Source organism: Rhinolophus sinicus, chromosome X (genome assembly GCF_036562045.2).
Source record: "Rhinolophus sinicus isolate RSC01 chromosome X, ASM3656204v1, whole genome shotgun sequence".
NCBI classification, from domain to species: domain Eukaryota; kingdom Metazoa; phylum Chordata; class Mammalia; order Chiroptera; family Rhinolophidae; genus Rhinolophus; species Rhinolophus sinicus.
This window is the reverse complement of record NC_133768.1, coordinates 26,061,579-26,088,549: the sequence shown is the minus strand read 5'-3', so window position 1 is coordinate 26,088,549 and position 26,971 is coordinate 26,061,579. Positions and strand designations below refer to the sequence as shown.

General features: G+C 33.6%; 1 protein-coding gene across 8 annotated transcripts in view; it reads left to right on the top strand.

Moving 5' to 3' along the window:
- Positions 1–26,971, top strand: part of DMD (dystrophin) — a 2,125,071-nt gene that overhangs the window by 773,213 nt on the left and 1,324,887 nt on the right. For all 8 annotated transcript variants that reach the window (XM_074323908.1, XM_074323912.1, XM_074323913.1 and 5 more), the window contains exons 19-21: positions 5,511–5,598; positions 17,712–17,953; positions 23,750–23,930. In XM_074323908.1, the coding sequence (XP_074180009.1) occupies positions 5,511–5,598; positions 17,712–17,953; positions 23,750–23,930 (511 nt within the window). The remainder of the gene's footprint in view (positions 1–5,510; positions 5,599–17,711; positions 17,954–23,749; positions 23,931–26,971) is intronic.

The following is a 26,971-nucleotide window of genomic DNA, read 5'->3' as shown; positions in this document are numbered from 1 at the left end:
CTCCATCCGTAGTCCGCCCAGCTCTATAGTTAGTCATCATAAGATGCTAGTTCACTTTTATCAGGGAGCAAAGGTACAACTAGAAATACCATTTACCCGGCAATTTTGAAATATCCAGACCTCCAAGAGATGACAGGGACTTTTGACTAGTGTAGTAGTGATCACAGTAATAACATTGCTTTCTGGATGTTTTAAGATTAGAGCCTACAGGATTTTCTGATGGATTGAATGTGGGGTTTGAGAGAGAGAGAGACAAGGAGTCTAAGATTTTGGCCTGAACAAATGGAAATCGAGATTGAACCTTAGGGTGTACTAAATTTAGACATCAGTGAGATGAGGAACCAGCAAAGGAGATTGAGTGAAGGCAGTTTTTGAGGTAGGAGGAAAACTCTTTGTGCTTATACTCTAGGAAGCCAAGTTAAGAAATATTTCTAAGAAGTACCCTCTGAATCAAAATACAGAGGGTGCCAAAACAATGTATACACATTTTGAGAAATGGAAAACAGTATTAAAATTGTAATACTCAATATGTACCAATAACAAAAGATGAATACAAGTCACGTCTGACTTCTGCAATGACAAGAGGTGCTCAAAGTGGTTACCATCAGTGTCCAGACACTTCTGATTACGGCGAACTACTGCTTGAGCAACGTTGACCAAAGTGTCCACTTGTATGCATTTTTTTTGGCACCCCTGGTATGTTGATAAGTAAGCTGAGACCTGAGAATCAGCATTGAATGTAATAGTATGGAGGCTAATGGTGACATTAATAGCAGCAGTTTTGATGGAACTATGTATGGGAATAAGTTGAGGGGCAGTTTTTTCTTCTTCTTTTATTAATGGGGCCAGTTTTTAACTTTTCAAGATAGACCCGTGGAATGCCAATTTTTCTCCTTAGTGGCATATTATTCTTAAGAGTAAGGGATATGCCCTCCCTTTTCCAGAACCATATTTCTCTCTAGACTTAGTTTTCTATTGTTGTGTATTTCACTTTAAAAAAAAAAAATATTTTACTTTTCCGTGCACTTTACAGATTTTTTTTTGGAAAGATGAGGGAAAATAGAATCATTAGGAACTACTAATCTGACCTAGTTTAAAGCAGAAGTTCATTTATTTCATTTGAGAACAAATGCATGTTTGGCCAGATCCAGGAAAAAGGGAGTTTCAGTGATATTTATTTAGTCAATTTCTTTAACACTTTTTAGATGTGGTTATTTGGAAACTTCTCACATATTTCTGTGACCAAGGTGCTCTAATAAACCTGGTGCCAATTTTTCTTAATCTTGTTTTAAAGACCATTGATATCACCTTTCATTAGAATGACCACGTGTGCCAGTTTGTCTGGGTCATTTTCAGCGTATGTCATTCCATTTGTCACAGCTCAATTATGTCTAGCTTTCCATTTTGCTATAAACATTGTCCCAATTTGGGCAGTACATTATGTGAAGAGCCTCCTCTAATCCCTGCAGAATCCCTGGAGGGTGGGTATCTTTATTGTTATTTTGCATAGGATATATTGAAACTCAAAAAAAGGTTGAATCACTTTGTAAATGTCAAACAGGTGGTAAGAAGTGGAGACAATTCAAACCCACTGTGAACAGCGTGACTCCAAAACTTTTCTTTTCATTACCTGCTTTACTTACTGTCTCCTTGATACCCTACATTTTCTCATTTTAAATCAACCATCTAGCTGTGTCTGAAGTGAAATGTTTTCTGGACTCTTCACTCTCTTTAAAGTGATGTTACTTAACAGAACTCAGCTACCATCTAAACACTGGCAACTGCATGGAGGAGGCCATTAACTGCTTCTTTCTTGGGCCTGTTTTTTTATGCACCAGTTACTCAGTTTGCATACAATATACATCTGACAATGGGGACAGTAATTGAGCTGTATACAGAGTTGCCAATTAGCCTATGGATTGTCAGTGTCCATTCTAAATGACTAGGCATTCCTTCTGGTTTGGTGCCCATGATGCATTAATGGTTAAATATTTTGAGCATTATTCCTGATTACATTCAAACTATCAGGTCACTGCTGTGAATTGTAGTCAAATATGTCCAAATCTGTCTTGATTAATTTCCATTGAAATACTCTGAGAAACAGCTGAGTGGAGTATGTTTGAAAGAGAGCTGAACTTATAAATGGACAATCAGGGTTCTAATATTGCATTTAAAACTTTCTATTTCTATGGCCTTGGGTATATGACTCACTCTTATTGATGCTTAGTTTTCTATTGTATAAAATAGGCTAACATAATGCTGATTCCTTCTATCCGACATTATTATGATGTATATATGAAATTATGTACATAAATTGTCATTTGGTAGACAGTATATGGGAACTCCATTTTTATCATGGTTCTTGATCTGTCAAATTGGAAGAGAAGCAGTACCTACTTCATAGATTGTTTTGCTGTGGTGGTGGTTGTTATTGTTATTATTTATATTAGAATTACTGGAATGATGTGGTTAACCAAACAAGTTATTTAAGCTCAAATATTACCCTGATATAGTCAATGATAAGTTTGTCTTTCTGTTAGTAACACTGATGGATTATTCCATTAAATAAGTAGAATAAAGAGATGATCATGACATTTAGAGGCCCATTGTTAATTTATTTTCATCATTTATGAAGATAATGTGGTGTTCTGATTCTACTCTTTATGTAATTTCCTGTTAAAAAAAAAACTCAATGTGGATAAAATAGAAACCACTTTGATAGGAAAGGTTAAGTCTAAAACTAACTCAAAGAACAGCAGTTTTTGTCATTGTTCTTATTGTTGTTTTGTTGTAGTATATTTTTTTCTTTTCCTCTGTCTCATTGATTGATTGATTGATTGATTGGTTGATTGATATAGTGCAAATTTGGGACACTCCAAATCCTGCTGTAGCTCTTGATATTTGTGAATATTGTATATTTAGTTAGAATATGCTTATTTTTTTCTAAAGTGCCTAGAGTTCTTTACAAATAGAATTTACCTTTTAATGGAGAATAAAGTTAAAGTATTGGAAAACACATGTGCTAATAAGCTGATAAGGACAGAGAATTTAGAAAATAGAAGTTGAGAGTTGAGATAATGTGAATTTGGGAGTTTTTCCTAGGTTCTTAAATAAGATGTTGTGGCTACTTTATTTTCGTGGACTCCTTTATTTTTATGGACTTGTTAGTTCAACTATCAGATTAGAACCTTCCATGGTTGTCAGCATGTTTGTGTTTACAGTTCAATAATATCTGTGTGAAAATGACTTTCAAGATAATCTAGAAGTTTCACCTGCTAATTGGTATGGGATCCTGGGTACCTATAATCCCCAAACACCACAATATGTGTGCTTTGAAAATTTCCTTTTTTTTATTTTTAATTAAATTTATTGGGATGACAGTGGTTAGTAAAATTACAAAAGTTTCAAGTGTACAATTCTGTAATACATCATCTATATATCACATTGTATATTCAAGTAGAATACAAGATATTAAAATGAGTCCATTACCTTTGGAGTTTCCCTACTGATGAGATGAATCTCAGTTTTCAATTGCTGCCTTTGAAAATATAATGTAAAATGTATATTTTCCAGCTAAGTTATAAGTACTTTAAAAAAGATTATCATTTTATAGTGTTTTATTTCACTCTTCATTTATTCTGCTAAATTTAGTTAGTATATTGTATATTATACTTTTCCCTGATTGGATATAGTCTACTGTCTATCAGCTCTTTTATCCAATAATCCTTGAATCCAATAATCCTAGTTCATGAAACTTTTAAAAAGCTTATTCAATTATGGTAATTCTTCAAATGGAGAATCTTTTGAAATATTTAAAAATGTGTGGATTATTTTATGAGTGTTCCCATCATTTGGTGTGCTTGGGAAATAGTCTAATCTAAATGATTACTTATTTCTCTGGAAGTCTTTCTGATTTGGCCATGTTATCTATCCATCCATCCATCCATCCATCCATCATCTATCTACCTATCTACCTACCTACCTGTCTATGTTGATTACTCTGTCTGTCTTTATTTGCTTTCAAAAGGAGGACACTAGATCGGCACTGTACAATTACAATTGGCACTTAACACACAGGGCTTTTTAAATTTAAATAAATTAAATTAAAAATTAATTTTCTCAATCACACTTGCCATGTTTCGTGTGCTAGGTACCGACATCGGGCTAGTGGCTACTGTATTAGCCAGTACAGACAGAGTATTTCCACAGTTCTACTGAAAAACTCTCTGCAGAGTCTGCATGTATCTATTATATGTTATCCCTACCGTACTGTAGTATTATACTGTGGAATGCCATGTGTCCGTGAAAATAAGACCTAGCCGGACCATCAGCTCTAATGCATCTTTTGGAGCAAAAATTAATATAAGACCCGGTCTTATTTTAATACAAGACTGGGTCTATATAATATAATGTAATGTAATATAATATAATATAATATAATATAATATAATATAATATAATATAATACAATACTGGTTCTTATATTAATTTTTGCTCCAAAAGACGCATTAGAGCTGATGGTCCGGCTAGGTCTTATTTTTGGGGAAACACGGTAGTTTTTTAAATGCCTGTTGATCTAAATAACGTTTTGAAAACTAGTCTGATGTAGAATAGCTTATTCTACAAATGCAAGTGAAATCTTTGGATTATTTAACCATGGAACCTTTGCTCTTACTAAATATTAAATGTAGTAGAGCTTTCTTTTTCTGTGGGTAGTTCTGTTTTAGGACATATATATTGTTACAGCCACATCTTTTTAGTGACTCTAGGAATATAGTGCTGAATCATGGTTTCAAATTTAGATCTCTGTAAAGACATTATTAGCTAAACTCAACAGTATCAAATTCTGGTTTTTGTTAATTTAAATAATTGTGTTTTATTGTGCAAAAGTTAACTCTGGTGGGGAGAAATGAACAAAGGAATTTAGAAAAATTTTGAAACTAAATCCATTTTACCTTGAAATAGGAGCATTTTAACATTTTAGAGAGAACAATTAACCCACCATATTGTATTTAGATAACTGTGTTTTTTTTCTATTTTTCTAAATTAGTCATGCCAGTATACTTTTTCCTGTTGTATATACTTACTGGATTTTCTATTTGATTTTTGTTTTAGAATATATACTTTTGTTATAGGGATATATAGTTAAAATATAAATTCCATTTTAATAATCGGATACTTTATCCTTTCATTGTTAGTTATAATTTACCTTTGCTGGTTCTTTTTTTTTGCAGTCTTCCATTACAGTGCAACCGAAACTATTATGTAAAAAAAGTTAATAGTAGAAATCTTATTAAAAATAGTAGCAATTTGGTATGAAAATGGATTGTGTTTTCATTGCCATTTTGATGCTTTTAGTTTCGAGAAAGTTGAGAACAAATCTTTAGATTCCCATGATGAGGTGACAGAGTGAAATATCTTAAGGCTTGAAAGGGCAAGTCAAAGTTATAATTACTGTGTAGCTTCATAATCCTTGTACTAAAATACATACCTTTGCTGTCATGCTGCAGGCCATAGAGCGAGAAAAAGCTGAGAAGTTCAGAAAACTACAAGATGCCAGCCGATCAGCTCAGGCCCTGGTGGAACAGATGGTGAATGGTAATTACACAGACTTGATTTAGATAATCTTCTTAGGGATTTGATAAACACATAGGTTCATATTTATCAGCTGAATTATATCAGACAAGCACTTCCTGAATGCAAATTTCAATGAAAGTGGGTTTGTAAGCTTTTTATTGTTCTTTCTTAATGCTAAGCAAATTATTAGAGGAAATTCAACTTTGAGTCCAATAGAAGAAAATGGGGTGTGGTAGAATATGGCACCAATCTGTGGTGGTGAAATTAATTTTAAGGCAAATCCTGCTAGCATTTGTCCAAACAATTTAAAAAAACAAGATTTGCAGAAATAATTGCAAATGTAAGCAATCATATATAATGTATGTAATGTGATTATAATCTGATTTTAAATAATTCCTGCAATATATTTTTCCAAACAGACTAAAATTATGTGGAATGTTTCATTAGTATACCTGTTTGCTAATAATATATGTGACATTTTGTATGTTGCTTTTCATTTTTTTCACTCATTTAAAAGAATATCTCCTATCGGGAACTTTTATTTTTTTAACTTTTTTTGAGTGAGGTGAAAAGTACAAAGCTAGCAAAAAGTTTCTTTTTTAAGATTTTTATTTTAAATTTACTGGGGAATATTGGGGAACAGTGTGTTTCTCCAGGGCCCATCACCTCCAAGTCATTGTCCTTCAATCTAGTTGTAGAGGGCGCAGCTCAGCTCCAAGTCCAGTCACCGTTTTCAATTGCAGGGGGCACAGCCCACCATCCCATATGGCAACCTTGTTGTTGAGAGCCGTGCTCTAACCAAATGAGCCATCCGGCCGCCCCTCTGGAAGCTCAGCAGCAGCTTGTTGTCTTCAATCTAGTTGTGGAGGGCGCAGCTCACTGGCCCATGTGGGAATCGAACCGGCAACCCTGTTGGTGAGAGCTTGCGCTCTAAACAACTGAACCATCTGGCTGCCCTTTTTTTTTTTCTTTTTAAGAGTTAGTTAAAATTAATCTTTGTTAACGTTTAGTGCCTCAAAAGCTGTCTGAACAAAACATGTTATTGACATCAATTGTGAACAAACTTATTTCAAATTGTCATTGTTCTACTACTGTGTTCATTTCCAGATATAAGTAATTTATGAAAATAAGCGATAATGCTGTTTCCAGAAAGATTTTATTTTCATTTTTTTCATTGGATATGTTTACAAAATTGTTATAACCAAATGTAACTAATGTTTTTGTAGTGCATGTCAGCTTTTTCCAGAACTTGCCTACATTCTGGGGCTTGAATTCTATGTACAAGTTATTGTTTGCCTTAATTGCCATGTTGGCATTAAAAAGTTCAGTGATCTTCTTAGGAAATCAATTTATTTTCTTCTTCTAATTAGCCCCAAGGCTGTATTTGATTAGAAACAAAAACAAGCAAATATGACAGCTGAGAATTGGGTTAGAAGTGAATGGATATATAGTCAATGCAAAATACTAAAAGGTTGTTGTTTAGATGCATTTTGCTGGGTGGTTTAACTGATGAGTTTGACAACAGCATATTCATGTTAAAGAAAATTATATGATCTAAATTTTTTTCTTGTAGCTGTTACATAATTTCTCCCTAGGACCTACATTATCACTGTTTCATTTTTATAAGCTAATGTAAAATTTATACTTTAAAATTGTCTCATTTTATAATCATATCAAGCATACCTTACCTCGGATCATCTGATAGGAGCTTATGCTGAATTGCTAAAAAAACAGTTAAAATGTGGAAATAAGGGAATGATTTTCCTTTTTTTGATAGTTGAATCTACATACGGGATAAAAACAATCATATGATTAGTGATAATATCATTTTCTAGATTATTGCTCTCATTGCTCTGACTGAATGAAGAAAAATCAGGATGTATACTAAGTCCTTAATAAATATTAATTAACTGGTTACATTCTATTTAGCAAAGCAAAATTAAGGCAGAAATTGAGATAATTACATTGGTAATTTTGATCAGAAAATAATAATGCTCCTCAAGGAAAATGTGAACTTGTGTGGAAAGCAAAGAGCAGTATGAGGTAAGGGTTTGATTTGAGACGTTTTTCATTGGTTGACTATATTGATGAAATTTAAAGCTTCTTAATTATGCCAGTGAAGATACAGTCTAACTGATACGTGTTTAGGCTCCAATTGAGGCTAACTAGAGCACAGCTCTGCTGCTCCATTCAATCAAACAATGTGCATAATTACTAAAAAGAAGACTCAATGATTCTAACTTCTTTTTGTCCTATTATTTTTTGTGGTCCTACATAGAACAAGATGCATAATAGTTTATGTGATTATTTGTGCAAATTGTGGGTAAAACCAGGCACACAATAAGTGCCTGGAGTACCTCTCCAGATATATTTCAGAGGGAACCCTAACCCTAATTTGTGATAGCTCCACTAGCATAGAGCCAGAAACTGGAGTTTACTGGTGTGGCTCAGGAAGCTGAAAGGCAAACTGAGGTTTCTCTAAACCAGGTTTCCCAACAGTTAGCTCACTAAAGCTCTTAATTTACAAGCCCAGAATTTTCTTTCCAAAATTTGGCCTGGAGTTGTAATAAAACTCATAACCATATAGAACACATATATTCTTGTCCTTTTATTTATAGAAAGGAAAATGAGAGCTGACTCCTGATACTTTGTTTAAGATCTTATATAAACGCCTATTCCTTCTAACTACACATCTTGTTCTCAAATTAAGATAAAGGCAAATCATTCTTGTACAATGTTATAATATTATGCAAGTAATACAAATACATATACATTTTCTGTATGTTTTTCTGTGATATCATTTAACATATTCATAGTGTAAAAATCTGTATGAAGAAAAGCCTGAGTACAGCTATTGCTATTGTATTTTAAAGAAAGCATTTTACGAACTGTTTTATAAGTATACGTACATACATAGAAAATTGAATTTTCTACTTACAATAATTTACCATGAGATTAGAGCACTTTTCTAAAATATCTGCAATAGTTTTTGAACTCTTCTTTTCAATTTTCTTTCAGAATGAAATTCTAAGACATGCAAAAAGAAAAATTCCTCAGCACTTATATTTTACATCAGTTTTGACCCCAAATGGTACCTCAGACATATTTCCAAATCACTTTTGGCCATTTTGAAATACCTAGTGAAAGAATGAATTTTTAGCACCACTTAAGAAATACAGAAAACAAAATGTGTTAGTCCCAAAGGCAATTTCTTTTTCTTTTATATAAGTATTTTTTATTAAATATATTGGGGTGACATTGCTTAGTAAAATTATATGGGTTTCAAGTGTGCATTTCTATAATACATCATCTATATATTGCATTGTGTGTTCACCACCCAGTGTCAGTTCTCCTTCTGTAACCATATATTTGATCCCCCTTACCCTCTTCTGCCACCCCCACCACCCCTTACCCTCTGGTAACCACTAAACTGTTGTCTGTGTCTATGAGTTTTTGTTTGTTTGTCTTATTCATTTGTTGCTTTCAGTTTTATATGCCACATATGGGTGCAGTCATATGGTTCTCAACTTTTTCTGTCTGACTGGTTTTGGTTAGCATGATTATTTCAAGATCCATCCATGTTGTCGCACATGTCAGTATTTCATCTTTCCTTATGGCAGAGTAGTATTCCATTGTGTATATGTACCACATCTTCTTTATCCAGTCATCTATCAAAGGACTTTGGTTGTTTCTATGTCTTGGCCACTGTGAATAATGCTGCAGTGAACATTGAAGCACATATATCTTTACAGATCAGTGTTTTCAGACTTTTTGGGTAGATACTCAGAAGAGGGATTGCTGGTCATATGGTAATTCTATTCTAAATTTTTTTGAGAAACCTCCCTATACTGTTTTCCATAGTGGTTGCACCAGTCTGCATTCCCACCAACAGTATATGAGGGTTCCTTTTTCTCCACAGCCTCTCCAACACTTGTTACTATTTGTCTTGTTGATGATAGTCATTCTGACTGGGGTGAGGTGATATCTCACTGTGGTTTTGATTCGCATTTCCCTAATAGTGAATTTGAGCATTTTTTCATATATCTGTTGACCATTTATATGTCATCTTAGCAAGAGTGTCGGCTCAGGTCCTCTGCCCATTTTTTTTAAAAAATTGGATTGTTTATTTATTTGTTTTTGAGTTGTACAAGTTCTTTATATATTTTGGATATTAGCCCCTTATTAGAGGTGTTGTTTGGAAATATCTTCTCCCATTCAGCTGGTTGCCTCTTTGTTTTGTCGATGTATTCTTTGGTGTGCAGAAGCTTTTTGGTTTGATATAATCCCATTCATTTATTTTTACTTTTACTTCCCTTGTCTTTGAGGTCAAATTCATAAAATACCCTCTGAACCCACGGTTTATAAGTTTAGTACCTATGCTTTCTCCTTTGCAGCTTATTGTTTCATGTCTTATGTTTAGGTCTTTGATCAATTTTGAGTTAATTTTGGTAAATGGTGACAGATAGCAGTCTAGTTTCATTCTGTTGTCTGTGGCTTTCCAATTTTCCCAGCACCAGTTTTTGGAGAGGCTTTTCTCCATTGTATGTTTTTGACTCCTTTGCCCAAAATTATCTGTCCATATACATGTGGGTTTATTTCTGGGTTTTCAATTTTATTCCATTTGTCTGTGTGTCTGTTTCTCTGCCAGTACCATGCTGTTTTGGTTATTGTTGTTTTGTAGTATAAATTTAACTCAGAAAGTTCATTCCCCATCAAAATCCCAATGGCAGTTTTTAAAAGAAATAGAACAAAAAGTCACGAGAATTGTGTGGAATCACAAAAGACCCTGAATAGCCAAGGAACTTTCTTGAGAGAATTTAAGGTGTGGAGAAACAGGTAGTTAGGAGGGGTCTTAAGAGTGTTAAAAGTGCAGAGATTACCATGATGGAAACGTAGACGTGATTTTCATTTGATGTTGCACTTTTGTTAAAAATCAGTGTATGTCCTGGAAACACTATTTCTTGTAACACATGTTCAGTTTTGCAGAGTCACATAAAAGTTATAGTCAATTTTAAGATAATTTTCATTTTGTGGCACTTATCAAATGCAAAGAATTATATGCAGAATATTAAAATACAATTAATATACAATAAAATGTGAATTTTATTAACTATATTCTGAATTTAATTGTGAATTTTCCAGTAGAATGATTTATATTTGAAGAATATGCAAAGATTCAGTAAGAGATTCTTATTAATTTATTTGGAATATTTTCTTAAACCAAAAAAAGGAGGTTGTATAAAATATTTGCATACTTTAAACCTATACATGAACATTTTTCTTATGGATATCCAGGTTCTTTTAGAAGAGCGTTAAGTGATCCTCATGATTTTAAGAGCTAATAAAGATGGTCTGCAATGCTACTAACAGAGAAAGTGTTAACTGAAAAACATATGTCTGGTGTTTGTAAATAGAACTTACTTGTAATTTTTAACTGATTTACCTATTTCTTAACTATATTTTTAAACTAACATTAATTTGCTGTTCCTAACTCAACATCAATTGATTGGATAAGTATGGGGAGCAGTTTGGTAGAATGTTGGATGGTAGAGAGAACCTCTTTTTAGTCTCAAGAAATTGTTCAGTTCATAGAACTGTAATGAGCGTAAGTGGGAGACTAGATTGGGTACCTAGTGATCTTATTATGTTTCCTGTAGCTGTGTTACACCGAGAAGGGAAATTTCCAATTTTCTGTTTATTTTATTTTTTAAAAAGGATACAGGTAAAACTCTTTAAGGTTTATTTTTATATTTCTTTATTTAAGCCCAAAATAGTATAAAATAATTAAATTTTAGAAAACTTTAGCAACTAAATATGACAAAGAATCTTGTTACTATATCAGTACTATTGATTATTAATTAATGATTCCTGATTTCCTAAAATTTTACATTGGATAGTTCTTAACTGATCTGCTTGCTTCAAAGCAAAAGCATTTTAGTGTGTGCGTGGGATTATGGGATTTCAGGACAATCCAGAACATTTTTATGCCTAAACATATGCTTACTGTGTTTTTATCTGTTTAGGATTAGAGTTATTCTTAATCCTTTTTGTAAAATAATGTGTTTGCATTTACGTATATTCTCCTGTCAGTCAGATATAACAAAAAACCTGGTTTAGATGAATTGTTTTCCTTTATTAATATTGAAATTACCAAAAATAATTATATCAAAATAGTAATTTGAAAACATGTATAAGCATACCTCAATTCCCCCTCTTTTAAGCTGTAAAAGCTTTCATTACAATTTCCAGAGGAGACACTGTAACATAATTACCTAATAGGGTTAGTGGTGTTTCTATATTAAATTGTGCTTCACTTTCAATTTATAATTGTAGTTTTCCGTGTGTTAATTAAAATCCTGAATACAATCACATTAAGGAAACATTTAAATAAAAATAGTAATTATTAGTATATTAGACTAAAAGAACATCTCAAAACTATCATCCTGTCCATGTTAGATTATAGTGTTTAAGGTGATACCTAATAGTAAGTTTGCTAAGGATGGTAATTAAATAGCACAGACTGATAACACACAGACCAGAGCCCCTCTTATCTACGTTAAAGAGGTAACTGTATTTTTAGTATTTTGGTTTGTAGCTCATTCAGTACTTCACGTGAATGATGTCATTTGAGTTTGGGCCATAAAATTTTGTCAGATGGTCAAGAGCAGGGATTATAGTCAGTTTGGCTCCGCTCATAGCCAAGCACTCATTATCTTCGCTTCACATTATTGCAAAGGATTTTCAGTGGCAATTATATATTTTAATGGGAAGAGAGTCTGCAATTGGTCTGTGTATCAATGGGGCATGGAAATAGTAAGTACTATTTGCAGTCATCCAGCCCCTCCATTGTGAATGAGTAGCTTTCCACAGTTGCACCCATTTCTTCTTCTCTCACTCTTTCGTCAGTTCTGGGCAATTTGATTTATGTCTCCTATTTTTCCATGGGACACATGGGATAATGGTCTACACAGAGTTCACACTTAATAAATGTTGTTAATTGACAGACACATTTTTCCCATTTAACTCTAATCTGCAAAGGAAGAGACTGTGTGTGTGTGTGTGTGTGTGTGTGTGTGTGTGTGTGTGTGTGTGTGAAAGGAGTTTATAGTAGTCACTGTTGTAGGAAATTAGTCACGAAAACAAATATAAGTTGGAATCTGACTTTTTTCTCCTAGAATTCAATGATGTTTGTAAATAACATAATGTAAAAAGAGTTATATTAGTAAATCTATGGATTATATTTGCTACGGGTATGTGTCTTGTATTTATTTTTAAAAGGTATTATTTTTAAAAGGTATTATTTTAAAAAACATAATGTAGCTGTTGTATAAAAGTTAGTGTGGTCATAGAAACCTCTAGGATTGAGTCTATAATACTCAAACCTTATTTTCATGGGCTATGAATAATTTCTACTATATTTTAGACTGTTAAATTGAATGTCAAATGAATTTGTAATGACCCTCACTTAATATGCAACAACATTGGAGACTATTTATTCTCAACTTTAAGTTTTCATTGCAAATATCCTTCTAATTCAAGAGCTCTGAAAACACAGGTTTTGCATTATTCTACCCTGGTTTCATGGCTAATGATGAATATATTTGGTGAGGAATACTTTACTTTAAGTGGCAGTTCTGAAGTAACTTGCATGGAAGGTGGTGCACAATTAAAATTATTCTAACAGTCTGTTATGCACTGTACACAAGTAGTAAAATTAATGGATGCACTTCAAGTAATGATCCATTTCCTCTGGGTGCAATATATTTATTCATAGACTATTTCAGGGGTTGTTTAGAATATGAGATGTGAATGGATTATGATCCATTATCCCTGAGATTTTAATGTGCTGCTACAAAATGGTTTCCATAAGTATTGTTCATAATGCTTGGTGAGTTACTGTTTGTATTCTTAAGTAGCTAACAAAAATTTAGTAAACCAGATGCTCAAATAATTGATACTTAAAACTTTGCAGATATTTACACTTACAAACTGTCATAGAACTTAAAATTTTCAGTTGAGTTAAGGAGCATATAATTCTATGAAATACACATAAAACAATTATATAATAGTAAAATTATTCATATGTGAGTATTTGCTTGGGAAACACTTAGTACTCATTTTTATTCTACAAAAATTTTAGGGAACATTCTCATAATATCACCAGTGGTACTGGATAATAGATGGCTATTTAATTCATGATGCTTAAGTAATGGCATGTATAATTTTAATTTAAGAGATATACATTAAGTAATGTGACATGTGACAGTGCTTTTGATCCCTTGCCCAAGTATTTTAAAGCCAACTTGAAGCAAGAGAGACTGTGTGTGTGTGTTTGTGTTTGGCTTTTTGTGTCTGTGGATATTGCTCCCCTAATGTTTGTATTTGTATGAAATAAGCTATTGATTTTGTGTTGGGTGAGTTTACAAGTACAGTGTGTTTATTCTGTACCTACTCTAAGCTGAGAATTCTATCAGATACTGTCAGTGAAGCCATTTTTCTTAGAGGGGTTTATAATTTAGGACAGGTTATACTCTAGTTGAGCAGGAAGCATATCCACACATGAATTAATGCAATATTTACACGTACAAATCCTTCATAATAAGATGTCTGATTATCTGGAGTCAACATTATGTCTTTGCCAGTGACAATTAGAAATTTCTGTTTCTAATTTTTGGCATGGGTGTCTTTTATAACTTTAATTTTAAATGATTATAGATGTATTACCAATTATTTCAAGATTTCCTAGTAAACTGCTATGAATTCATTACTGGTTGATATAATTAAAAAATTATACGTACACTTTTTGTATCCCATATTAGTGCCATATCATATGAAATTAGCACTAACTTTAAAAATATCAATCATTAGTTTTTTATAAATGACCTCTTCCTGTCATTAAATGACCCCTTTCCGCCTAATTTCAACATTTGAAAGATCTGGTCTCTTTTCTTGTTTCCTACATGTTCTTTTTCATTTCCTTATATTAACATTGACTATTATTTATTGGTTTCCTGGTATATTTGAGACATTGTGTAACTACTTCACATATATTAATTCAGAATCCTCATAGGTATCCTATGAGTTCATTTCTATTTTACAATCATTTCATGGATGAGAAAAATAAGACCCAATGAGATAAAATAACTGACTCCAATTCACCCATCTAGTAAAGGAAGTCAAATTTGAATTCAGATCTACCTATTACCAGAGCTCTTTTTGTGAACTTCTAGACCCTTCTGCCTGCCTTCACCATTTATCCTAATACGGAGATCCTTCTTTTACCTATTACTATATTTTAATTGCCTTTATTCAATTAGAAAAATCAATATGCTAATAAATAGAGAGTATTGTGGATTTCATAGAGAATTTGTACAAAATTCACTTTTCTCATTTATTTTAATTTCTTTTACAGTGATGTTTAGTATCTGCACATTTTTTTGGCACAACATATTAAGCTGATAGTTTGGATAATAATCAACAAGGAATTATTAAATTCTATCCCTGGATTTTAATAGATACCACAGAACCTTTTGGTACTTCATTATAGTTTGATTTATATTTTGCTGATTAAATTAACATATGTTATTCATATTGAACATTAAATTACAATTTTATTTTTCCAAATGCTTAGGGGTCTTCATATGGTTGACCTCTTTCAAGTACAGTGATATATTGTTTTCTGTATTCCCATATCATTTAGATAAATGTTAAATAATACTCATTCCAGCAGCAGTCCCTTTAATTTATTTTAGCATCTCTGATTTGCCTATCTTGGACTTGAACTACCATGGACGACCTTTTTCTAAGTGCTTATTCAAGTTTAACATATGCTAAAAATCTTTCTCCTAAACTTGGGATCATTTAGATGCATGGTACGTTTTCGAGTCATCATCTAACATAATTTAGAATTTCTCTCCTTTGTATTTTTAAATTATTTCATTTCCCAACAATCACATTAGCATTTTATTGTAATATTTTTCCTCAAACTTAGTGCCTGTATGACTGGAGTTTTGGTTCTTCTCTTAGACCTTATAACAGACACTATCTTTTTACAACTACAGTTAATTACTTAGTGGCACCCCAAAACATTTTAGCACAGTTCTTGGTCATTGATGAAAAACAAATGATCGCAAACTCTATATCCCACAACACCTCCAGATGTCTCAGTAGGATCAATTGCTTCCTTAACTATTAGGGGGGTGTTAGGAGAATATTTAGATCCTGTAAATCACGTGCTGCCTCTTATAGCTGTATATATGGAGACATGCATATATTATCTTTTTACACTTTATTTTTTCAATTATTTCTTTTTAACTATATCAGCCAAAGAAGGAGGAAAAGCTGGTTGCCAGTAATATTTGCAGTTTCTTTTCTCCAGTGTCATCTTGGGTACTGTTAAACTTTGAAATGAGAGCTGAGTTGCAAATGAATTGAGAGATATGGTTTGGCAGCATAACATAATTACAACAAAGTGAAAATTAGAATATCAGAGCAGAGGAAAGTAAGAGAGGGTAAAATAATACAGTTGTTGAATTCAAATTCATATTTTTTAGTCTTTGAAAAGAATGTAGAGCATGTGTGAGTTAGCAAAACCACAAGCCTTATGTTTCTTAGAGATGGTCTGCAGACTTCAGTAACTTCCTATTAACTAAATCATATTACGAAAAAATATAGAAAAATGAATGAATATTCGTAACAGTAGGTTCTCCTAGACAACTTGGCCTTCACTAAATCACCTTACCACTTAGGTATTTTCATGTAGAGGAAGAATCTAATAGTGAGTTTATGATCCCTTTTGAGATGTGTGTGGATGGATATATTTTGGGATAAGAAACATTCAAATATTCAGCATTTCAAAAATATAAGAAAGTTATCAGTGCTACATTGCTATTTTTTAAAATACATACCATATTTAATATTTTAATGCAATGTAATTTATTAAGGAAGTTACTATATAAACTAATATATATTGGGAGTGCCAAAAATATATATACAAGTGGACATTTTGGTCAACGTTGCTCAGTGCAGTAATCAGAAGTGTCTGGAGGCTGATGGTAACCACTTTGAGCACCTCTTGTAATTGCAGAAGTCAAACGTGACTTGTATTCATCTTTTGTTATTGGTGTATATTGAGTATTACAATTTTAATGCAGTTTCCCTTTCTTAAAATATGTACACATTTTTTGGCACCCTCTGTATGTATGTGTGTAAGAACATCTAAACTTTGTGAACTAACTTGAGAGAGTGAATATTTGAACGCATAGCATTGCATGTTGTTGCTTTCATGCTATGTATAGTATAGTATATGCTTGGATTGGCATTAATTGTATATCACATGGCAAAATGGAAATAAGATAGTATATATTAAAAGGTAGCATATTGCTGAGTGCATAGGTTGTCCAGAAGGCTGAAGGTGATAATGATGTACTTATGTTTCCATTTTGCCCTTGATAGATCTTTTTCTGCTTTAGTGGTGCTGTAGATGGCTTTGCAACTGGCCGATCAACTTCCGCATTTGTAAATGATATGTAAATAACATGAAAACCTTTTTATACATTAGAAAGATTGGTTTTCCTAGTGCTTGTTTCACTTCTTTGGATCCATAGACAATCTGTCCATTTCTGGCTTTCTGTAGCAGAAACAGAGAATTACTGATTTTTGATAGCTTTTACCTTTAAAAATTACAAACAATGACATTTCAAATGATTTCCACGCCATTTAAAAAAAATGAAAATCTGAGTTAGGTTTTGGAGGTACATTTTAATAATACATGTGATATTTAATGCTTATTTGGGAACATCCAAAGTGTCATTTGTCCATGATCAATCTTCCATGCCCCCCCATCAGAGCTTTGACCATTTTTGTTTTTATTTAAATATGTTCTAATCGTCTACATCTTATGTGTTCTTAGTTATTATTTTATTACACATATTTTTCATAAGATGCAACTGTAATAATTTGCAATCGGTAATCAGAAATCATCTTGCTACTTTTTCTTCTTTATCAGTAAATAAAGGATTTATTTGAAATTACTCAGATGATGAATATTTTTAAACTTGAAACACGTTGGTTTTTAGATAATGTCTTTCAGTCTGTGGCTTCAATGGATATATTTTCAAAATCTTTCTTTCTAGAGGGTGTTAATGCTGACAGCATCAAACAAGCCTCAGAACAACTGAACAGCCGGTGGGCCGAGTTCTGCCAATTGCTAAGTGAGAGACTTAACTGGCTGGAGTATCAGAACAACATCATCGCTTTCTATAATCAGCTACAACAATTGGAGCAGATGACAACTACTGCTGAAAACTGGTTGAAAACCCAACCCACCACCACCCCAGAGCCAGCGGCAATTGAAAGCCAGTTGAAAATTTGTAAGGTAAGAATCTTTCCTCATATTTGGAGTGCGAGCAATCAGAATTCCTTGGCAGTTTCTAGAAGAATAGCAAATTGTTTAGTGATAAAATCTCCCTTTAAAAGATTTTAGTTAAACATAGTAAAGATCCAAATATAAGCAAAGAAAATTGTTTTAAATAGGTGATACATGGATGCCTGAATCCTGAAAACAACAACAACAAAAAACCAACCAACCAAACAAAAAAACACACAAAGTATTTTGTTACCCATAGCTAATTGATTTTTCTCAGTTTGCAAAACGGTGAGGCAGTTTTGGAATCACATGTACCCTATAAGAAATAGACAATAATTTGGAGGTCTTTCTTATGACAGCTCATGTGTTCAGAGGAAAACCCAGCCATATGTTGAAAAAGTGAGATTCTCACACACACAAGCAACTGATATACTGTAAAATCAGATATATGAGGAAACTCTTTAAAACTGACAGTCCACTCAAATGAGCATAGCTTGAAGATTTCTTTACCAAAATATTTTATAAATATGCTTGGAGAATAGAGGAACCACAAGAGATAGTATAATAACCCATTGTCAAGGCTGTTACTATTCTTAAAATGGAAAAGATCAGGGAGAGAGATGTTACAGAAACCCAGGAGAGAGTCAGATGCCATTTGTCAAGGTAGCCTTAAGAGCCAGCTCAAGTGCCAACACAAGAATGGAGCCAGAAAAATAAACACCCTGCTTTGCTCTCGTCCATGCCTCCAGAATCTGAACAGGGCTTCCCATGGACTAAAAATCAGAAGGCAGAAGACAAGGGGATGTAGTATACAAATGTCACCTCCCTGGATCACAGAAGAAGGGTGAACAGTGGTTCTGGAGGGACAAACAACACATAAGTGCCACAAGAGGCCCTGAGAAAGAGATTAAAAGAGTATGTCTGCAAGAAGACAAGAGCTATATAATAATGTAAATCACGTGAGCTTTTTGCATAGTTCCTATGTGCTCCACACCTTTTATAGGAAGTGGGAAATTGATGAGAGGGTAGATAGATGAAAAGGTTTCCAGCGTGAACCTTAATGATAGACAGATGGCTGGGTTTACTATAAAAAGCAATAAATGGGGGTTAATCTGTATACTTTGGAAAGAACAGTTTAAATAATGGGAGATTGGAGATAGAATGTTGACAGGGTTGATTGATTTGGAGGTGGTATTGAACCCAGAAAGTGATGGGAAACTCAAAGCTATTTTGAAGAGAAAAACAATTGAAGGACTTTATGAGTCTTCAAATATTAGACCTACAGCTTTACTAGGAAGTAAATAAACCCAGGGGATATATTTTTGGATAAAGAATGTAGTACAGAAAAGCATTTAGTTTATTAGGTAAATACACAAATCAAGGAAATTTCAATATTTAGAAATATTTTGCTATTGAATAATAGAATCCATGACGTGTTTTTTTTTGTCTGTGAATCTGTGGAATACTCTACCTACATTATCTCTTGCAACAAAAATCTGATGATAGTACCTTAACCTGTTTCCTGAGATTCAGATGTGGAAATTAATAAGAACATCTACAAAATGCACTCATTCATAAAATAGATAGGTGTTCAGGAATGAGACTATGTGCATTAGCTGGCTTGGGCTGCCTTTGCAAATACCACAGACTGGGTGGCTTGAACAACAAAAATTGATTTTCTCACAGTTGTCGAGTCTGGGAGGTTCCAAGATCAAGGTCTGGCAGGGCTCAGCTTCTGCTGAGAGCGCTCTTCCTGTCTTGCAGACAGCTGCCTTCTCACCGTGGCCTCACATTGCCTTTCCTTGTTGCATGTGTACAGAGGGAGAGAGACAAAATTTTCTTCTTTTCCTCGTAAGGCCACCAAGCCTATCAGATAAGGACACCACACTTACGACTTCATAAGCTGCTTCCTAAAAGTACACTCACCAAATATAGTCACATTGTGGATTAGGGCTTTCACATATAAATTTATGGGACATAACTCAATCCATAGCATTCTGATACTGCCCCCCATGCATGGCCTTCTCATATGCCAGGAACCCCAAAAGTCAGAACTCATTCCAGCATCAATTTTAAAGGCCAAAGTTCCATAGAAATATCATTTGAATCAGATGTGGGTGAGACTCAAGGTATGATTTGTCCTGAGACAGGACAAATCTGTTGTGAACCTGTGAAACCAGGTAACTTAGGTACTTCCAAAATATGATGGTGGTACAGGCAGAGGATAGACATTCCCATTCTAAAAGGAGGAAAAATAGGGAAGAAGGAAGGGGCGATGGTTCCTAAGCAAGTCCAAAATCTAGCAAGGCAAAACCCACTGGATTTGAAGGCTTGAGAATAATCCTATTTGGCTTGAAGCCCTGCCTTCCAGTCCTGCTGGGGCCATGGTTCTACCTTCAGGACCCACTAGGGCAGCAGTGACTTCAGTTTTGTGAGCATTAGATTGAGCATCCATTGATCCTGCCCTCATAGCATTTACCTAGAGTAGGGGAGAAAGACGTTAAGTAAAAGATTAAATAAATAGATGTAAAAATACCAATGGGACAAATGCTTTAAATGCAGGTACAGAGTTCTGGGAGAATGTTTAACAGGGAAACCTCGATTTAGAGCCACCAAGGGCAGCTTCCTTGAGGCAGGTGCATTTCAGTTAAGGCTTTTAGGATGAGTCAAAATTAAGTAAGAGCACAGCAGGGCAAGAGGCCTCAGACAGAAGAAAGATAGTGGGAGGGAGCAATAACCATCAAGGATCTGAAAGAAGACCCATGGGCAGTCTGGGTATAGAAGGGCAGGGGTGTAAGGTGAAAGATGGAGGCAAATGGACAGACATATAGGAGACAGAGCAAGGGCTGCTGGGGCATGTTAGGACCTTGGTCTTTATCAGAGGAGCGAATGGAGATAACTGGAGGTTGTGTATCTTAAATATTCTCTCGAGGTTAGGGAAATCATCCTAAATGAAATGACTTCTTTTTTCTGCATTCGGCCACAAAGTTTCAAATCCTAATGACACAATTCCACCCCTCTTTATCACCCCTTACTCTTTCTCTCTGCCCCGTTGACTTCTATTAATTTGATACTCACCTCGATACATATTTAGCAGGATAAGCTCAGTATCATTCACACAACAGTTAAAATGATACTATTTGTAATTAATGATAGGTTAAAAAATTTCCTCCATCCTGTTTATCAATGCAGTCTGTTATTTGGTGTTTTTGTTTGTTTGTTTGTTTTTTTAGATTAGAGTGCAGGTTTAGCTCAAAATCTGCTACTTGCCAGAACTAATTCTAAATATGTTGCAGATTAGAGAGCCATTTGGGAATTAAAAGAAATCCATGAATCCTCTCCTGAGAAAGATACAAAAGTTTTTCCCTCAGATGAACATGTAATTTTAGAGGGTAAACAGACTTAGGGCAGATGCCTTACTCTGGAGGACCAACCACACACTAAGGCCCTTTTATGGAAATAATGAGTAATTGTTAACATATTTTAAATGATAAATATTTCACATCAAAATGATCTCTCCTGTGATTTACTCTCAGAACTTGAAGGTCTTAACTGAACATTTGCCCAAATGTTTAATTAGTTTCAAAGTCCCTTTTGTTTTGCAGAACACACTTGGCTGTACTGCGGGCTCCTTCTCTATATAGCCCCCTCAACGGGAAGGACGACAGCCTTCCATCTGGCCAAATGTAAATCAGGTTCTGGAATGTTTCATAGCAGATGTCAGTGCTGCCATTTGCAAGCCTGGTGTACAAAGTGCATGTCAATAATTCCATATCCAAAAACACAGACATTTACCTCTTACCTCTTGTCTTAGTCTTCCTCAGTGGATATTCCCCTACCTTCTTGAACTTGACTGACAGGCTTTATATATGGAAGGGAGAAATGGGTCACCTCCCCATTTATCTACATGTCTCTCTCTTCTTCACCTACCAAAAGAATTTGATTGTCAGAAATGAACCTATCTGAATCAAGTCAGACTGTTGTAACCATATACCACTATTCCTCTGAACGTTATCTTTGTATCTTCTAACACTCATAACAAGTGGTATTGCCTATTAGGTAGTCTTGCGACTATGAAAGGATCTATGATCTATGTGATAAATTTATGTCATTCGATACTAAGACAGAAGTTACTTTCTCCAAAAGACTGTGCATGCATCCAAAAATAACTTTTTTTTTAAACGTTCCCTTTTGATTTCCAAGAAGCTCAGGGTTATATTTAATTCATAATTACTGTAATTCTTTCCATTTTCCCCTCCTTCTAATTGCTTTATGATCCAGTTTTTTAAATTTGTGTTATCCTATTTGGTACATTTTAAATGGTAAACAATCTTGAAGTACTTTTTTCTAAAGGTAGCACAGTATAAATTATATGTATGGAACCATGGTGATAATATTTTACAAAGAGCGTTTTGAAATTTGTTTGAGTTTTTTATATATATATATATATATATATATATATATATACACACACATATATGTATATATATGTATATATATATATATACACACATATATGTATATATATGTATATATATATACACACACACACACACATATATATATATATTTATATGATACATATGAATTGCAACTTCACTGGAAACAAAAGACTATGGAAACATGTATGTCAAGAACAGCACTGTTCAAAAGAAATATAATGCAGGCCACAAATTTGAGTCACATATGTAATTTGAAATGTTCTAGGAGTGACATTGAAAATGGAGAGAGTAACAGGTAAATGAAATTTCAGTAATGCATTTTACTTATTAACCTGGAATATCAAAATATTTTGAGATTTAATGATATTTGAAACTATTTGAGAATGTGTATATTTTCATACTAAGTCTTCCACATTCAGTGTATGTTTTACAATGACAGCACATCTCAGTTTGGAGTAGGCACAATTCAGTTGCTCACTAGCCACATGTAACTAGTGCCTACTATATTGGGCGCCACAGCAGAGTGTCCCTGTGATTTTATCATCCAAACCAGAGTACTCTTGAAAGTGAAAGGAGTGCTATTAATAATTATGCCAGGGCAACAAGAGAAAAGCAGAGCAAACAGTCACCCTACTTAAAACAATGGTAATTGCCTATTTAGTCAGCAGAAATAATGACCATACAAAAGATAGATAATTATAGACGTGGATATGAGTGTGTATATATATTAATGTCACATAGATTATGTATACATATCTATGTGTAATATATGTAATATAATACACATTTCTAAATGTACATAGTGTATATATATTTAAATATATGTAGGTATGTAATTTATATGCTACACAAGTGAATTTAAGGAAAAAATAAATACTGTTCATGAAATGAACTTAGAATGTGAAGCAAAGGCACACAATTTTGAGATGAGGGGTGCCGAGGAACATCCGTGTTTTATTTATGGAAAGAATATAAGGCCATTCACGGTACTTTTCACCCGTACTCATTGATGCCCGTTAGTGTTCTAAATGATGCCATTGGAAATGTAAAGAATTGTACACTTGAAGCCTATCCAATTTTATTAACCAATGTCACCCCAAGAAATTTAATTACAAAAAGAAAACAAAGAAATGTAAAGGTATTTATGTATGATGATATCTATTGCACATGGAGCCAAGGTATTCTTAAATTGATGACCTATACTAGAGGTTTGCCTAAACCATCATAGATGTTTCTTACCAACTTTTTGATAAGAGCATTAAGCTAAGCTTACCTCACTGCCTCATAAAACCTTCCTTTGCAAAAATGAAATGTAAACAAAGGAAAAATGTTACTTATTTTAATACCCTAAATTATGGTACAGGATGAAGTCAACCGGCTGTCAGTTCTTCAGCCTCAAATCGAGCGATTAAAAACTCAAAGCATAGCCCTGAAGGAAAAAGGACAAGGGCCAATGTTCCTGGATGCAGACTTCGTGGCCTTTACAAATCATTTCAACCAAGTCTTCACTGATGTGCAGGCCAGAGAAAAAGAGCTACAGACAAGTAAGTAAAAATATTTAAAATGGCTAACTTGGATATTTTCCAAATTAGCTATTTAACAAGAAAAGAGAAAGAACTAACATGAAAGAATAATTTCTATCAAAGGAACCACCCTCCCTACAAACTGTAGTAAGAAGTAATGAAATGCTATTGTTGGAAAATATACTGTGTGTTATAGTTTCATTTCCCTCCCTCCCCCATAATGATTTCATGACTGTGAGGGACAAATAAGCATATGTTTTACATAGGCATAACTTTTCTTTGGTGGGTTGCAACTTTTGCAATCAAACATTTTGAACACTGAAGGAAATAACAGAGCATTTGAAGCCACGTTAGTGGGTTTTCATTAAAGTTAGTTTGCTTCATGTACAGGACATTTAGCTGGGCATCTTACTAATACTTGTATCAATTTATATGCCGATTATTATAGCTGTAGAATACACGTGGCAACTGAAACTCAGCAAAGGATAAACTATTCTTTTGGCTGCATTATAGTATCAGTTCACTATAACTGTATAAGATCCTCTTTTTCTCATTTAATGATAAAATATAAGAGGGGACCAGGTATACAAAAGCCTACCATATGACTAGCAAGTTTTTCAACATGTCTCTTTTGTGTCTCACCAATTTGCTCTTGTGATATTAATGCGTAGTATCTGGTCCAAAATATCCCTGATCAACAGTTTCCTTTTTAAGGCAAAAATTCCTTACACAGGTTTATAAACACTTTTAAGCATTAGTAAATGAGGTTTTGGTTCACCATACACATACATGCCTATGTATGTATGTACAGTCAAAGAATTATAGAGTAAAACTGGATTTTAAGGCATTGTGATAAAAAATACTTCAAAAAATGTCTTCCTCAAATTTGTTATGAGAAGCACAAGAACATGTTTGTTTTCTACTAAAACTTTAATTACTTGGAAAACACATGTTTAAATTGCTTCTCTTTGTGAATATATAAAGCATTTACCACATAATAGTTCTAGAATAAGTATAGTGATACACATGAAACGTTCCCCACTTTCCTAGTTTTCTTAATTTTTATTTCTCTGTGAGGTCGTGGAATGAACTGAATAAAGCAAAAGTTAAATCCATTTTTTTCTTTTATTTCAGAGTCATTTTTGCCGAAGGGTTTATTTTCCTGAAAGGGAATCAGATAATACAACTTTACAATAATATCAGCTCCCTCTAGTGGATTTCAGTTTACCTCTTACTGGGTCTCTATAAAATCCACTGGGGAAAAGATTGTGAATGTCCTAAATTTTCAAACATTGACCTATTTAACAACGAAGCATTTTTTCTTGTCATAAAATCCATAAACCTCCCTTAAAATCAAGCACATTTTAATAGTTATCCTCTAATTGGTGGGAAAAAGAGCTTATTCACTGGGAAATTATTTTAATTTACATGTACCTATTAATTATATTAAGGTTCAACATTTTTCCTGTTTATTTTAAAGATATTCAGAATATTGATGTTTGATGATAATTGAGAGTCAACTATGATACTACAATATAAATGTATACTAACATATACTCTTTATCCATGCAGCCATCAATATACCCATTCATATTATCAAGTCTTCTTTATCTTTCATACATACGGTGATTGTTTATAAAACTGCCAAATATTTTCACTCCATTTATCTCTAGATAAAATGTTCTGCCTTCCGCTTTATTTACCAAAACATCGCTAACGATTTTATTCATTCTTGGAAAACCTGTCTCGATTAATTAATAGTCATTAAATATGGATTATATATGAATTATAAAGTATACAATTTATATATGTATATATAATTTATATTATGTATGTTGTTATTTAATTTCCTCTCTACCTTTTTTCTTTAGTACTGTTTTCACAATGAAACAAAAATTTGACTTTTTAAGTGTACTTTGAGTGCAGAAAATGGTGTAAAGGAATTGGTGGTTGGTACCTGGCAAAAATTATATGAGAAAGTAATATTAAAAGATGAAATGCATTCTATATTTATAGTTATTTTTAGTCTACAAACAACTTTTTTTTTATAAATTACCTTTCTTTCCTCAGAGAGCAACCCTTTAAAAATATCTTGTGTTATCCCTGTCACAAGTACATGTATATGATAATACATACTATAGTTTTCCAGTTAAAGTTTTTACCCCTTGACATAGACTCATGTATATCAGAAAATATAGCACTTAATTCCACACATGACTTTTTTAAAATGATAAAATTATCTTCCTTTGTCTCTCCTGCTCTCCCCTTTGCTCTCCTCTCTTATTCTTTTATCTGAAACCTCTCTCCCTTCTAGCTAATAATAATAGCAAATATGCTATATACTCTGTAGTGGACATAGTAATTAGCAAATATAGAAAAATTCAGAATAAAATCTAGTGTCTTCTTATTATGCTCTACAAGGACCTCGTGGACATAGTTCCCAAAGACCGCTCTGCCCTCATGTCCATGCACCGTCCACCTTGCTCCACTTGCCTCCTTGTTATCCTCCTTCAGTACCAGGAACACTCAGGCCTCTGGGCTGTTAAACTTGCCATTCCTCTCCTGGAAAACCTTTCCTCTCACTATCCACATAGCTCCCTCCTTCACTGAAGTCTCTGGTCACATTATACTTCCACAGAGAGGCCTTTTTGTTCACTGTATAGTCATTTTCTGTCCTTTTTGTTCTATTTAATTTGATTAATTAATTAAATACTTTTATTATATGCAGAGTTGATATAACATATTGACATTTAAAAAATAACAAAAAAATTAATCTGCCTACTTAACCACTAAATGATAGAATATTGCGAAAACCGTTAATATCCTTGTTACCACTCTCAAATTCCCTTTCCTCCCCACCCCCCAAGCCCATCCTCACCATCGTCCCCACGCAGATCATTTGTCTGTTCTCAGTGCCATTCCTGAATCCTCCCATAAAAACTACACTTCCCAGCATCCTTCTTTAAATTGACTACTTGCTTGGTTCAACCAGTGGGAAGCACTTGGCGAATACTGAGGATGAGTAGAGGAGAGAAGCTGGAATATTCTCTTCCCCTCTCATC